The sequence below is a fragment of the Musa acuminata genome, chromosome BXJ2-5 (assembly GCF_036884655.1).
Source record: "Musa acuminata AAA Group cultivar baxijiao chromosome BXJ2-5, Cavendish_Baxijiao_AAA, whole genome shotgun sequence".
Taxonomy (NCBI): Eukaryota; Viridiplantae; Streptophyta; class Magnoliopsida; order Zingiberales; family Musaceae; genus Musa; species Musa acuminata.
Genome location: NC_088342.1, coordinates 47,107,860 through 47,121,718, shown reverse-complemented (window position 1 = coordinate 47,121,718; position 13,859 = coordinate 47,107,860). Strand labels below are relative to the sequence as shown.

Below are 13,859 nucleotides of genomic sequence, written 5' to 3'. Positions count from 1 at the left end.
TCGTGGTTTGAATGCCATAGAATAGTTATAATATCCAAGTGAAAGAACTCGTGAGAGCTGCATCTTTTCTCATGTGCGCATTCTTCAAGTAAGCTCCTCTCTCTCTCTCTCTCTCTCTCTCTCTCTCTCGATCTCGATCGTGATTACAGTCGCCTTGCTTCCATGGTGATGAAAGGATTCACATACTTACATCGTCTGGGCTTCTTATTTGAATGTGATGTTGTTCTATTGTCAACCTGATATCGGATTGATATCGATACGAGTAAACGCATCTGGATCCAGATCCGCATCGCTCCCGAGGGCTTATCGGATCCGAAAGTGCGGGTTCATGCCAAGACCCGGGCCCGATTCAGGGTTATCGGGCCGTTTATAAACAGTAGGCCCGTTTCTAGGTCGGTGATTCCCGAAAACTCGATCTAAAATAGGCGGCACTGATGGTGGCGCGTTCATCTCCCGCTTGGGGGCGAACCACGTTGTCGATGCGCTCCTCTTGGCGGTGGGTGCTCTCCGACGGCGTCGATCCAAGAAGACCACGCAAACCCATTCTTGAAGAGGAGGCTCCAATGCTCTCGCGGTAACTTCTCTTCCTTCCTCTGTTCGAATCCGTTTGCCAGAGTAGCGGAATCACGAACATCGTTTGTGCAATTGGAGTCCCCGTGTCGAAATTATTCTAGATAAGGGCTCCAGCTTGATAGAGTTATGGAATGGTGTAGGATCTTCCCAGTGGCCACTGGCATAAGCAGAGCGCATGATGTTGTTGTGTATCTTCTAGATTGCAATAGTTTGATTTCATGCTATTCTCCTTTTCTTCTATTGTAAAACATTAAGTTGCAACATGCAATTTATACTTGTAATCTTATGAAGGGAACCAAATCCGACCCGATGTCTGATTTATCCACCTTAGTGACAGATCACTTTTATAGAACATGTATTTGTGGTTGTGTTGATTATGTTGTATCAGGTAAATCTTTCCTTGTCACCTACTTGTTCAATCTAGGTTGGTCACTATCTAGGTGGTCTACATGCATGAAATTGGATCTTAATTCTTTACTTCCGACATCTGAACTAAGATGGGTTCCTTCAGATATCATGGTCGAGGAGCGTAGTTCAGCTCCTCATTTTATAGGAGAATGATAATGTTTAATGCAGGTAAAGCAGCTATTCCAGTGCATAGATTTATTTTTGTTCCTCTATGTTTTACATGAGGAGACCAAGGATGGTACTTTTGTTATATAAACTTGTTCTTGTATGAAGGACCCAGTCGATTTGTGTGGGTTTTTCTTCGTTGACATTAAGCCCTCCTTTGTTTTCTTCATGTTTCAAATACAATACATGTCCAAATACATTAATAATTCTTCAGCTTTAGTGTCTCTTCTTGTTTAAAATGTCCTATTGGGGTATCATAATGCACACACAATTAAATCACAGCATCTTAACTGAGGTGATTGTTTCCAGTAAAAATGGGTCAGGAAGAAAACGAGAGAGAGAGAGTAATATAAAAATTCGAAAGTTAGTCATATTTTTTTATATAAGCTTGACCTTGAATGAATTGTTACATTGATTCAGTTCATCCATCTTCGCTGTCAGATTGCATGTTATGTATCTTAATAGATTTCAAGAAGATATTCATTAAAAATTTTGTTATGATCTTGTCAGTCCTTATCTTTCCATTAAAAACCTTTCTGGGAGCTTGTTTGTTGTTTCTCTGTTATTAGGTTGGCATTATCATTGATGTATTCCAATGATCAAGGGCTTCCAAGCATGCTGACAAAGTTCAAATTTTTGGCTCCTTGTTGTCTATATGGGAATGGGAATATTTTATCATGACTTTCGTCTCATCCAATATTCGCTGGTACTATCTTCTCACTAAAACATCATTTGTCTTGTTTTTCCTCTTTTTACAGTCCCTCGGGTTTTACTGAAAACAGGAATATGATGCATGCCGATGAATCAAAGCATCGAGATTTAAATTAGGTTAATTTATTCCTTTTATTTGTAAATTTAATGGTTATTTCATGGTATGAGCATTTCTGCTTAAATCAGTTTCTTCATGCAGATGCTTGATCTTCCTTCATGCTTACGTTTGATCGATTTTTCATCCTCATCATGTTTATTTTAGTTGGATTTGAATGATGCTCAACCTCATGGACGACCCATATAAGTTTTGGTACTATAAGTGATTCCGATAGACTTCTTCATAACAGTTATGTGCCCCAGAATTAGAACCGGCATCATTAGTTATTCTCAAGCATGGGTTACATCGTCTACCTTTTAGGACTGTAAGTTCTGTTTCTTTAGCCGCTGATAGGATGAGGTTCCAGCAACTACAAGAGACTTAAAAGCACTCCACTTGTTTGGTAAGTATAGAAGGTCGATAATTAATTATTAGGAAATAGTTGTGAGCCACCTAATCATGATACATTTTTTTATGTTCAGAACAGACTCTTCAATAGACCGTAATGTTTGTGATAACATGGCATTTACCGACCAAAAGTGGCCAAATCATTCTGATGGTACAGCGGATGAGTCGTGAATGCCTGGTAGGCTTCTTGTGTGATGATATAAAGCAGTCCATATACATTGCAGAAGGGAGAGATTCCAAGCCTGTTTTTGACACTTGGATAGTCTTTAATTTGATAGCATCACTTGCTAGTCCATAGATATTGTTTGTTTTGTAGATTAACTAGGGTGCTCTCCTAAAGAAGCCTTAAACTATATCAATCTTCTCTCTAAGTCAACAATTGCTGCTTTCAGTTCACTCGGTGCTCTTTTTGTTATCAGATAAAGCGAGTCCAACATCTTTGTATAATATCAGACCTCCGTTGATGGCATTGTATCTAATCCAACACACTGCTCGAGTGGGTATGCTTTTGCATGGGAAAGCAGTTATCCTCTTGATTCTTTATAGATGAGGAACAAAAAAATAAGCAACAAAGGTGACATGCTAAGTTTGTGTGTGTTGTATATTAATCTGCTCCTGTCGTATTACTTCATAGCATTGCTTATTTGGCCTATGCCACCAACATTCTTAGCTAATGCACTGACTGTGGACTTTAGGTTTCCAAGGAGGTGGTGGACCTTTACATGAGCTAAAGCAGGGAGGGATGCTCACGTTTCCTCAAACAACAGGACTGCCGAGAGACCCGACTGTTTTTTTAAGGTTCACGATTTTTTGTTGTCCGCTAATTTCCGAGAAGAGTTTTTGCTTCGTGGTTGATGTATTTATGATCTACTGTGGTCGGACATAATATTACCTTTTGGTTTCTGTCAGGCACCATCCTTGCTTTGCTGATGCCGAACAGTATCGACATATAGTGTTGATCTCAGCAAGGAAAAGATCCTCCCAGCAGCAGGAAGGTCAGATTTAAACTTTGTGCATGTTGCAGTCAAGGCATCAGTTCATTGCTTCCTACTCACTTTTGAGAGAAGCAAAGGAGAAGAAATGTCTTCTCCTTCCCACTGCCTGCAGCCTGATCCGTGCTGCAGCAGTCAGTAGCTTCCTTACCTGAGAGGAAGATTAAATGTTTGCACCATCAACACATTTAGCTGTAATTATGAACGCCGGGGGCCTTTTGTCTCTTGAATCATCCCCTGCCAGGCCCTGTGCCTCTGATGCCTTTATCACAGTGGGGTCAAACAAGTAACCATCATGACGAGCAGAGAAGAAGATAACAGTTGCATTCATTCTACATTAAGTTATATTTATTAGGGATGTCAGGGCCCAAAACACTCTAGGTTTAATTACTTCACGCAGGAATATGCATCACTCTCTCTCTTTGCTCTCCTTTCTCCTCTCAGCATTGGTTAAATTAGTTTGCTGCACATGTGTTATTTCAGCCAGGTTTCTGTGAACTTCTCGCTGGGATCAACTGTTCACCACCATGATTAGGGCTGTCAGTTTCACTACCTCTGAGCAAATCGGAAGAGGAGGATGACCGACACAAAAGGCCATTGCCTGTCAGCTCCTACAGATCCGGTACCAGATATAGGCAGTGGAACCGTGACCAACCCTAGGATTCTGTGTCAGATCAGCTACCAAACCTGCACCCTCACCCTTGCACGATGTGGTGTGGTAACACAAGCAGCACCCATTGCTTGGCCTGGCTAGCTAGCTACCACTGGGGCACTCGGAGTTCCAACGGGGAATGGTCTGCTTGGTTCCCAAAACCCTTGGGTGCTACTAAATCTCTCTCACGGGGGAGAGAGAGAGATGCCATTAGTGGTATGTGGTGCCTCCTTGCTTGCGAGCATTAATAAAATACACTAGTATTTTAGAGAAATTAAAAGTTCAAGCATGCCCAGTAGATCTTGGAAGAATTTTCTTTTCTTTGATTTTGATTGCCTTCCTTGAAATCTTGGTACAGATCAGATGATGCATCATATCATCTGGTTTAATTCGCATGTTGAAATGTTTGTTGAACTTGTTGACTGACAACCTTGAGAAGTCTGGCCTACTATGGATACAACTTCACCTTCACCCTCCTCTCTTCGTTTTGCAGGTCTCCTCTCTTGGTCCTGTACCACCAGCCTTCACAGATTTCCTGTGCATATCGAGTGGAGAGCCCCTATGCTCCAACACCCAGGAAATCAAAGAAGGGTAAGCTAATCTTCTCTTTCTCATAGGTTGTCTCACCGGAAGGCGAAGCATTGGTCATGTGGTAGGCCGCCGGTTCGTTTGCTGTGACCTCAAAAGTTGTACCGGTGCAGACAGAGAGATCAAACCCACGAACCTGCATCGTGGGAGCTCCAAGACGGAACCCTGCACAAGCTAACCCAGATCATTCATTCAGAACAAAGGTGATACAGTGACACGGGAAGCCACCGTTCGTGAACAGATCATAGCGGTACCATTGGGCACGGTGACGGAGCCGAGGTAGAGGTCGGTGCAAGTGGAAGCAGTCTCCTCTCTGGTGGTGGTCGACTCACCACTGCATGCATTGTTGCAGGTGGTGGTGACCTCCTCCCACCTCGGGAGGGGCTGGGATGGGGGAGAGCGGAGGGAGGGACGCTTCCGCCTCCTGTAAGCACTGGACTGCTTCTCCCTCTGTTTCCTGGCCATGATCACATGCCAATGGTTCTTGACTGCATTGTCTGTCCGGCCAGGGAAGAGCCTGGCGATCAGTGCCCATCTGTTGCCGTAAAGCCTGTGCGCAGCCAGAAGCCTGTCTTCTTCTTCCTCGCCGAATGCCTTCCTGTTGATCCTTGGATCCAACTGGTTGAACCATCTCAGCCGGCAGCTCTTCCCTGCCCAATTCCAATTCCGATTCCAGAGACAAGAAGAACCAAGTCAAAAAGAGGAAATCAGTTCCACACATCCACATTTCAATGGAAGGAAGAGAGGATCAGTACCTGATCTTCCCACTAGCTTCTCGGCGATCATGTTCCAGTTTTGAGGGCCATATAGAGAGACGAGCTCCTTGAGCTTCGCGTCCTCAGCCGGCCTCCAGTGGCCCCTGACACACAGCTTTTGCTGCCGTTCGCTCTCGAAGGTGTTGCCATAGCCACCACCTTCCTCCATCATGACTTGGTGGCTACTGCTTCTGCCCCCATGTCTCTCATGCTCCCCTGCCAAATCATCGAGTCCCCAGCATTCCCTCTCTCCGGTGGGATAACCCATGACACCAGGAAATCACCAAGGCTGGAAACAAAAAGATGAGAGGAGGAGTCGACCCAGCTTTTAGAAGATGATGGAGATTTCAGACACGCTTCTTGAAGGACAACAAAAAGAGGAGCAGCCTCGGATGGAAGCAAACCACGTCTCTCTCTCTCTCTTTTTCTGTTTCCTTGTTTGCGTCTACCGCTCGTGTGAGTGTGGGTTTGGGAGTCGGAGCTTCTATCTCCCCGCACCCCCCTCCCGCACAGCTTTATATGCGTGAGAGCAGCCCCTGTCGCACTCGGCAGTGACATCGCCTTGCGTCCCCCACTGTTGTCGCTGCTTCACAGCCGCGGAAGACCACCAAAGGCGACAAAAAACAAAAGGCAAGGGGCGAACGGCACAGTAAGCAATCGGCCACCTCCACCGTCTACTCACGACTTGGATTTTTACTGGTGGCTGTCTGTACTACTCCGCCGCCTTTAAGCCTCTGCCCTCTGCTGCACCGCCCTCATTCTTATCCTTTCTTACGAGGATAAACACACTACCGGGTTCTTTTCAAAAAGCTTTATTTCAACCCGTTTTATTCTCTTTTTTTTTCTTTTTGAACTAATCACCCGAAAAACCTCCACCAGTTTCTTTCCAAAACAAAACCCAATTCAACTCTCTTTTCTTCGACAAATCAAACCTCACGTTTATCCTTTCGTTTATTATCAGGCATTACTGTTACCTGACAAAAAAATAAATATTTATTTTAATGAATCAAGCGTTAGTGGGGGTCCCACATATGTTGACAATAATTGTACTACCTGTTGACTCATATTCCTTATCGTATGCCAACCATCATGCCTTCTTCATTGGACACACTCTCCTTATCCTTCCCCCAACAAAACACCTCCACCTGCAACAGTACAGAATTCTGCATCATTTCTAATCAAAATCTATGGAAAAAAAACCATCCTGTTTGCCCAAATGAAAACCTTCCCTCGATCAATCACCAATATAATATGCCAATGATCACATGACTCAAATGAATTGTCCATGTCACATCTCAACAATGAGAAAAAAACTGACTAGTAAAAATGCATCTAAATAAAATATGTTTAATATCATTAACACGTATCATTAAACATAAAATATGTTTAATTATTTGGATTATTCCAATTCATAGGTAAATTGAGAGATTAAAAAAATAACAAGTGATCTTGATTTGATGGTTGTCTTTTGGAGAGAGAGAGAGAGAGAACTATATTCATTTGTTATCGAAAACCTTGCCATCATCCATCGTTAATAATAATCAAATCAAATTTCAAATCATTCATTGCATGCAAAAAGAGACTGTCAAAATCCAGTATCATACAGAGGATAAGAAATCTTCCGAGGGCCACTAGAAACATATTTAAAATACATCAGTATGTTGTCTAGTTCATGCCTCTATGTCTCTCTCTCTCTGTCTCTCATTTGCCTTTCCAGAGTCAAAATTGACTGCTGACCAAAACTTCATACGTTGTCAAGAACATATCTATCTTTTGGCTACGATTATGGGAAAGAAAACCTTGCAACTCACGTACCACAAAGCAAATCATCTCCACCGCACCACTCGTGATGCCAATTCAATTTGATCGGCATGGCAAATACATTCTCCCGATGCTGTTGTTTCAATCCCTTTACTTGTCGCACAACTCCATCTTGACCGATACAAGAAAACACAACAATCATCCGTCACCATCGGCCACACATGAAACAAGTCATTGACTTTCCTTGCATGTCTTCTTCTCGCTCATTTAGTTCGTGTAGCGTAGGACATGGGTGTTTGAGTGTTTGATGGTGCATCTAAACCACCATGAATTTGTCTCCAACTATCAAATTGTGATACTTCCACCTCGATGTCTGTCCTTCCATGTCAACTTCCCTCCCTCCTTCCTCTTGTTCCTATTACCACCAAGAAATTATATTTTCTTCACCTTTAATTGGTCCCACTGCCAGCTTAATTCAAAATATTGTCATTCTAAATGTGAAGAATGTTAGTAAGGTGTGTAATAAGACAAGATTAGGTAAACGAAGCAGACGTCTATTATCGACTCCAACCTATGGCTACTTGACATATTTTGCATTTCAATTATGTCTAACATGGTTTTGTCCTTTTGACAAGTTTCCATATGTGTCTAAGAGGATTTTATTAGCTCTCATGAGGTCATGATTCTCTAACTTCAAATCGATGTGAGAGAAAAATAGTATGTTTGGTCTACTAATTGATCTTTTCTTGTGTGTGTGTGTGTGTTACTAGTATAGATAATTCGGCTAATCAAGTGATTAGAGAGAAGAAGATATATACTAATTAGTGAGATTAAGTTAATGTCTCTCTTTTTCACTGGTAGTGATCTTTTTTTCTTTTCCATTAATTTTTGGCCTAACTCATTTAAGGTATGTATAATTTTAAGACTCAAAATAAGGATCAAAATGCCTCATTTGGGTGTAGTCAACCACATACAATAATGTTCTAATTATATGTGGTAAGTCTCATGAACTTATTTTGTTGAGTTCTATGAATAGATCTGTAAGCAAATTAAGAATATTATTATTATTATTATTATTTTCATTCAAATCCAAATTTCAGCCTCATTAACCATCTGATTACTTTACTTGAATGCCTGTTTTCTTAATCAAACATGAATATGGGATAGATTAGTCTATATGTAATCATATTTCTTTCATTCAATAAATTTCATCCCCCATATATTTTTCTGTATTCTAATAATTTAGGATGCATATATGGCAATGGATGTGATCACCTCTTTTGACTCAGGTCAATAGCTGCATGTGGCAGGGAAGACAGCACAGTTGCCTTGTTCCCCTTCTTCCCTTCTCTCTCTCTCTCTCTCTCTCTTTGATCTTTTGCGAGTTTGATTCACCATTTATTAACTCATAAAAAAAAATCCTTTTTTTTTCGATTGCCAAGAATTTGCTGAAGTAGCAAGTTATGCCCTATTGCTTAGCTTATGCTTATGTAACATGGGAAGTCTCAAGGATTCCCCTATGGCAATTAGTTGAGGAATGTGACATGCATGCATGGCAGCCATTGTTGAAGCAGTGCAACTCTACATTCATCTCCTCTCTCTCTCTCTCTCTTCTCAACCCATCACACCTCCATTCAAGACAAACCCAAAGAAGAACAGACCATTAAACCCACTCTCTTTGATTTATTAGCTTCAGTATCTTTGAAACAAGGATACCATATGACCCCATTTCAACACATTTCTTCCTTCCAAGGTGTCCTTCAACTCTCTCTCTCTCTCTCTCTCTCTCTCTCTCTCTCTCTCTCTCCCTCAACAACTACGTCGTGAGTGCATGCCAGAACCTGAAAACATGAAGATAAAATGTGCAGGAACCGGTGCATGCAGTGAGAGAGACACATAGAGGATAGATGAGCTCCTATATGATGTAGTGCTCTCTCTCTCTCTCTCTCACACACGCTTCTTCGAAGCTGAACTTCCAAATCCTCCACTGCAACAGACAAAGTAAGCCACCAACTTTGAACTCAACCGAGCAAAGTCCACATCCTAAGAAGACGCCTAGAGAAAGCAGGACTTAATTCCGATTCTCCCACGGCATCCCGCTCTTCCTCACTTAGCTTTCGGCCTAACGCGTCTTCGCGTTTACCTACTGCAACATGATGTATAATGTTGGGGTCCTCCATTCCTACTCAAATCTTCCCTGCATCCTTCATCGTGTAGAGTCCATGAGATGTAGATGTTTGTGATGAGACAAGGTGAGATTTCCCAGTCGTTGTCGAGCCACGTCTGCATTCATCTCCTCTCTCTCTCTCTCTCTCTCTTACTCTTATGTCAGACCTTCAAACCTCCAACTCAAACAAAAAGATCACTGGAGAGCCAAGGAAGAAGAGATCATGCATGCAAGCTACTCCCTTTGGATTATTAGCTTCGTTAAATGTATCTGGAAACAATGCACAGCCCATCCTTATCATTTTCCACACACGCACTCTTCTTCCGTTCCCTTTCATCAATCATGCTTCACTTTGTCTCGTGAGGCATCCTCCTTTTCTCTCTCTCTCTCTCTCTTTCTTTTGTCCACAAGTAGGAGTTGTTGGAGACTATAATCATCTGCATGGCAAGCAACAACCCTTCTTTTCCCGTCAAACAGCCTGTGGCCGATAGTCTTTTTGGTTCGGGAGACACGGATCCCCATATCTACCTACTTCATCCTGACTTGTCATGTCGGATCTTCCCATCCTCCTCATTCTCTAATAAAATATTTCCATATATTTAGATTACTCGGTAGGATGATCACTTGGAGAATTCGGTCGGATACTGCTCTCTGTTAAGAATGCTAATTAGATTGAGGTCGTGATAAAGGGAGTCGGATTGATGTCTTTGTTGACATTATTACATTGTCAACCGAATAGGGTCGACGAGCTCCTTATGATGCATCGGTTGAATGGAATCAAGTGTATCGGACTCGATATGATGATAATATCGATGATCGTGCACGTATCATATCAAACTTATCATTTATATTTTAGTGATTTATCTCTTTATATAATTATATAGGATAAGAAATCATTTGGTCGGCTGATGTGGCTCATAGGTTAAGGAAGCTCCGAGAGTCATTAATTTCTCGTTGGGTCACTTTTACCTTCAGAGGCATCTTTTGGAGTTCACATGTCCCGAAATAATAAAATCGTGTATATACGTTTATCGTCAAAAGCAGATAATTCCTCGTAAGCCTACGAGCCGCACCAATGGTCGATCAACCAAATAATCCTTTATTAGATTGGTATTAGAAGAAGGGACCAAGGCCTGCACCTTGGTCGAGTAAACTCGTCTGTGCACCTTGACTATGAGTCCTTTGCTCCTATATGAGAGAGAGTATTGATAAGATCATTTAGTGGTTGAAGAGTATAGGAACTAAGGGTATATAAGTTCGTTGGATCTTCCTTGCTCTTAGTCGTATATTTTGAAGCTCAAATCTTCCGAAAAGATAAAACCGTACTTAAAAAAAATTGATTAGATATAAACAAAAATATAAATGAATCATCGTTCCCCTAAACTCGAGATCACAAACTCAACATCAACATATCAGACTAATAAACGAAAATTGAGAGATAATTAAAAATAATAATAGCAGGTAAAAACTGACCACAATAATTGACCGATGGGACCCAAAGCGAAGACTTAGTCGTAGCACTGACCGAGTCGTTCGGATACTAGTGATGAGACCTGTCGATCGGGTTCGATTCTGTATCTTTGTCAACCCAGCGACCAGGGTTTTCTCCTATACCCTCCTAGAAACTGACGTGGTCGGGGACAAATGGAGCCCGTATGAGAAGAGAGATCGAGTTTCCTGCTGCGGTCGAGACAGCCGATCTCCACACCCTTTCCCCTACCTTCAAAGAACGTGCCGATGAACAGATGCGCCAAAAATCGTGACAGAAGTGACGATCCCATGATTCGCGTACCGTGAAATCTTTCTCATAGGTAGGGTTAGGTTCGATGGATCTTTCTTTGTTGGATTACAGCCGTGATCGGCGTGTTAGATTTATGGCAACATCAAATTAGATTCAATCAAATCATCCATCCATCGATCTAATGACACCAAATCAAGATTGAGTTTGGATTCACGTACGGGCAACAGCGGGAAATCAAAACCTCAACTGTCCCCAATTTGGGCCCTTATTGGGCTTTTAATAGACGAAGAACCCAAACATAGTTATATAGTCCAATAAATTTTTATCTAAAATATGCCATTATCTATATAGATTTGGTCATAACAATGTGAAACAGATGTAACTTAAAATTCATATTAATTAGTATAAATAATAACATCAAAATTTGATAAATTGTTGATGATGTAGAATGAGTGAAATCTAAATTCAAAAAAAAAAATTACAAAAAGGAAAAAATAGAAAAAAGAAGAAGAAGAAGAATCAATGAACTATCTAAAAGAAAGGACTTGAATTAGTTTTTCATGCATAATAAGGCTTTCCATCATAGCATATATGAACATATAATTAATTTATGATGTAATATGTATATATAAAGCTTGAATTGGACCAAAAGTTGAAGTTGGAAATGCTAGCTGTCTAATGCCTACAGGTATATCCATACGAGGAAGAAAGGAACACATATATATGCATCATCCAAAGGGAGGGGAGGCGTCCAAACTTTGATGTCTTCACACATCGAGGGGCTCATTCTCCCATGTTATACTATCTATTAGGGATTTTATTTATTTTATGTAAGCTGTATACTATCCTTAAGTGTCCGTCCAAAGGATTAACTTCCTTATAATCTTATATAGTCTCTTAAAGATTTATAAAAGTTAATCTAATATCCTATAAATAGATAAATTATCTTCCTTGTTTTGCCATAATGTTAATCTAATATCCTATAAATAGACATTTTGATAAATACCTTATAGGTAATGTACAATATAAAGATATACTAAGTTGTACGATAGGATGTCTGTTGAAGCTTTAACGATGATAGCATTGTATAATTTAAAGTTTTAGATCTTTATCTTAGTAAAATTCACTCATCGATTGCTCTTTTATTTAGTCATTTTCTTTAAATAGGTTTTGCATCATCTATGCTATCAACTATTATTTTATTAAAAAAATAAAATGAAAACTATCAACTTATCATTGTTCATGAGGATTTTGTAATTATTATCCGTCACTAAGTAATCTTTGAAGGGTGTTCAAAAATATGTAAAGCTCATAGATAGGGTAATTAAGAGAAATAAGGTTTATGATCCCACCCATTCTCGAGTTGAGAACCCCAAGCTTACTTAACTTACTCGTCTACATGAGAATTATATTTTATATATGAAATTGGTTATTGGTCTTTCACTTATTATTATTGAACTTCTAGAATACAAGAAATGTTGTTCAAAAAGAGTAAAATTTGAAGTAGATTAGAGCAAATCTCTTATAGATATAGTCATCCATAAGGGATTGTATATTATCAAGCATCATCACATCGATTTAAAATATGTCACTTTTGGTTATTTTGATAAAAAGTTATTTAACAGTCATATTGCGACGTTCCTTAGCCACTGTATTATTTGTCACTGAATTCCACTTAATAAAAATATATTCTTATTTAATTATTATTATTCCTAAACAAATAACCCAATCGTTATTAAAATTTGTTTCCCCTATATTAAGTTATCTCTTGTACGATGACTTACATATATCGTTTTTTAGAATGATTAACTATTTAATAAACAAAATAAAAAAAATATTTATTTAAAATATTTTTTTAATAAATTGGTTTCAATTGAAGTTTAAGTCAATTTATATCAATTCTAATATTTTTTATTTGCCTTACAATATGTTAGTGCAATGGAGAAAATATTGTACATCTATTCAAAATATTATAACTTATAAATTTCTATAATCAATATATAAGGTATTGACTAATTATATATTCTCTCATATAATACTTTTAGTGTCTTGGTCTCTATACTTTAAAAAGTTGTATTGACATTCCTATAATTATGAAAGTGAAACATGTATATTCATGTATCTTAACAACGTTAGTTTTATCAATGGAAACATAAAAATAAAGGATAAAAATATAATTTTAATATTTGGTTGAGGACGACGATGTCGTTGGCGTCGTTGTCGATGTCGATGTAGTTACCTAGCTACTTCAAATGATGATAAGATTCGGTCTCATCGTGATGCTACTTGCCCTCACGTGGAGCATGCTATCGACCTCATCACTATCCTCCTCGTGTTGGCTGTCGTGGCGTCTACAGTGAAGATGATGGTTGTCATGATGTCTATGGTAAAAATGGTGGCCGCCGTGGCATCTATGACATAATGTTTTGCATCTTTGTCGTGGACATCATGGTTCGCCTCTCTCAAATTGGGTCGTTGGGTTTCCTTGGCCTAACCAAGATAACATCTAATGCATTTGCGACAGCATCGATGTAGTTGCCGAGCGACGTCGCTCGACAAAAGGTGGTGTCAGAACTGATGTGAAACGTGGCGTGGGCAAGCAACAGGAGCTTCGTGTCGAGGTTGAGATATGCCCAATGGGTCAGTAGTAAAGTGATCATCACCATATGTGTCGATGCAGATACAAAGCGACGTAGGACGAGTAACGACGAGTTATGTCGCGTGCTCCTTATTGCTTTTTGTTATTGTGTTTCCGTCAAAGATGAAACTGACATGGTTAAAGTAAATAGATTTAGAAATTATACTTTTATAATTAGAGAGGTTAAAAGATAACTAATTATG

The 13,859-nt window shown here is 39.8% G+C and overlaps 1 protein-coding gene and 1 long non-coding RNA gene across 3 annotated transcripts; one reads left to right on the top strand and one right to left on the bottom strand.

Moving 5' to 3' along the window:
* Positions 1-3,370: 3,370 nt before the first annotated feature.
* LOC135613110 (uncharacterized) lies at positions 3,371-4,841 on the top strand. The gene is made up of 3 exons (XR_010487218.1): positions 3,371-4,222; positions 4,500-4,597; positions 4,708-4,841. It is a non-coding gene; the product is annotated as an uncharacterized LOC135613110 (long non-coding RNA).
* LOC103986219 (transcription factor CSA) lies at positions 4,284-6,252 on the bottom strand. Of its 2 annotated transcripts, none has more exons than XM_009404154.3 (3): positions 5,350-6,252; positions 4,849-5,244; positions 4,284-4,768 (listed from the first exon to the last, which is right to left on the bottom strand). In XM_009404154.3, the coding sequence occupies exons 1-3, from the start codon at positions 5,615-5,617 to the stop codon at positions 4,566-4,568; spliced, it is 867 nt and encodes a 288-aa protein (XP_009402429.2). In that variant the 5' UTR covers positions 5,618-6,252; the 3' UTR covers positions 4,284-4,565. The 2 variants fall into 2 exon arrangements, with proteins under 2 accessions (XP_009402429.2, XP_009402430.2); XM_009404155.3 differs by having other exon boundaries at positions 4,284-4,759; positions 5,350-6,249.
* Between the last annotated feature and the right edge of the window lie 7,607 nt (positions 6,253-13,859).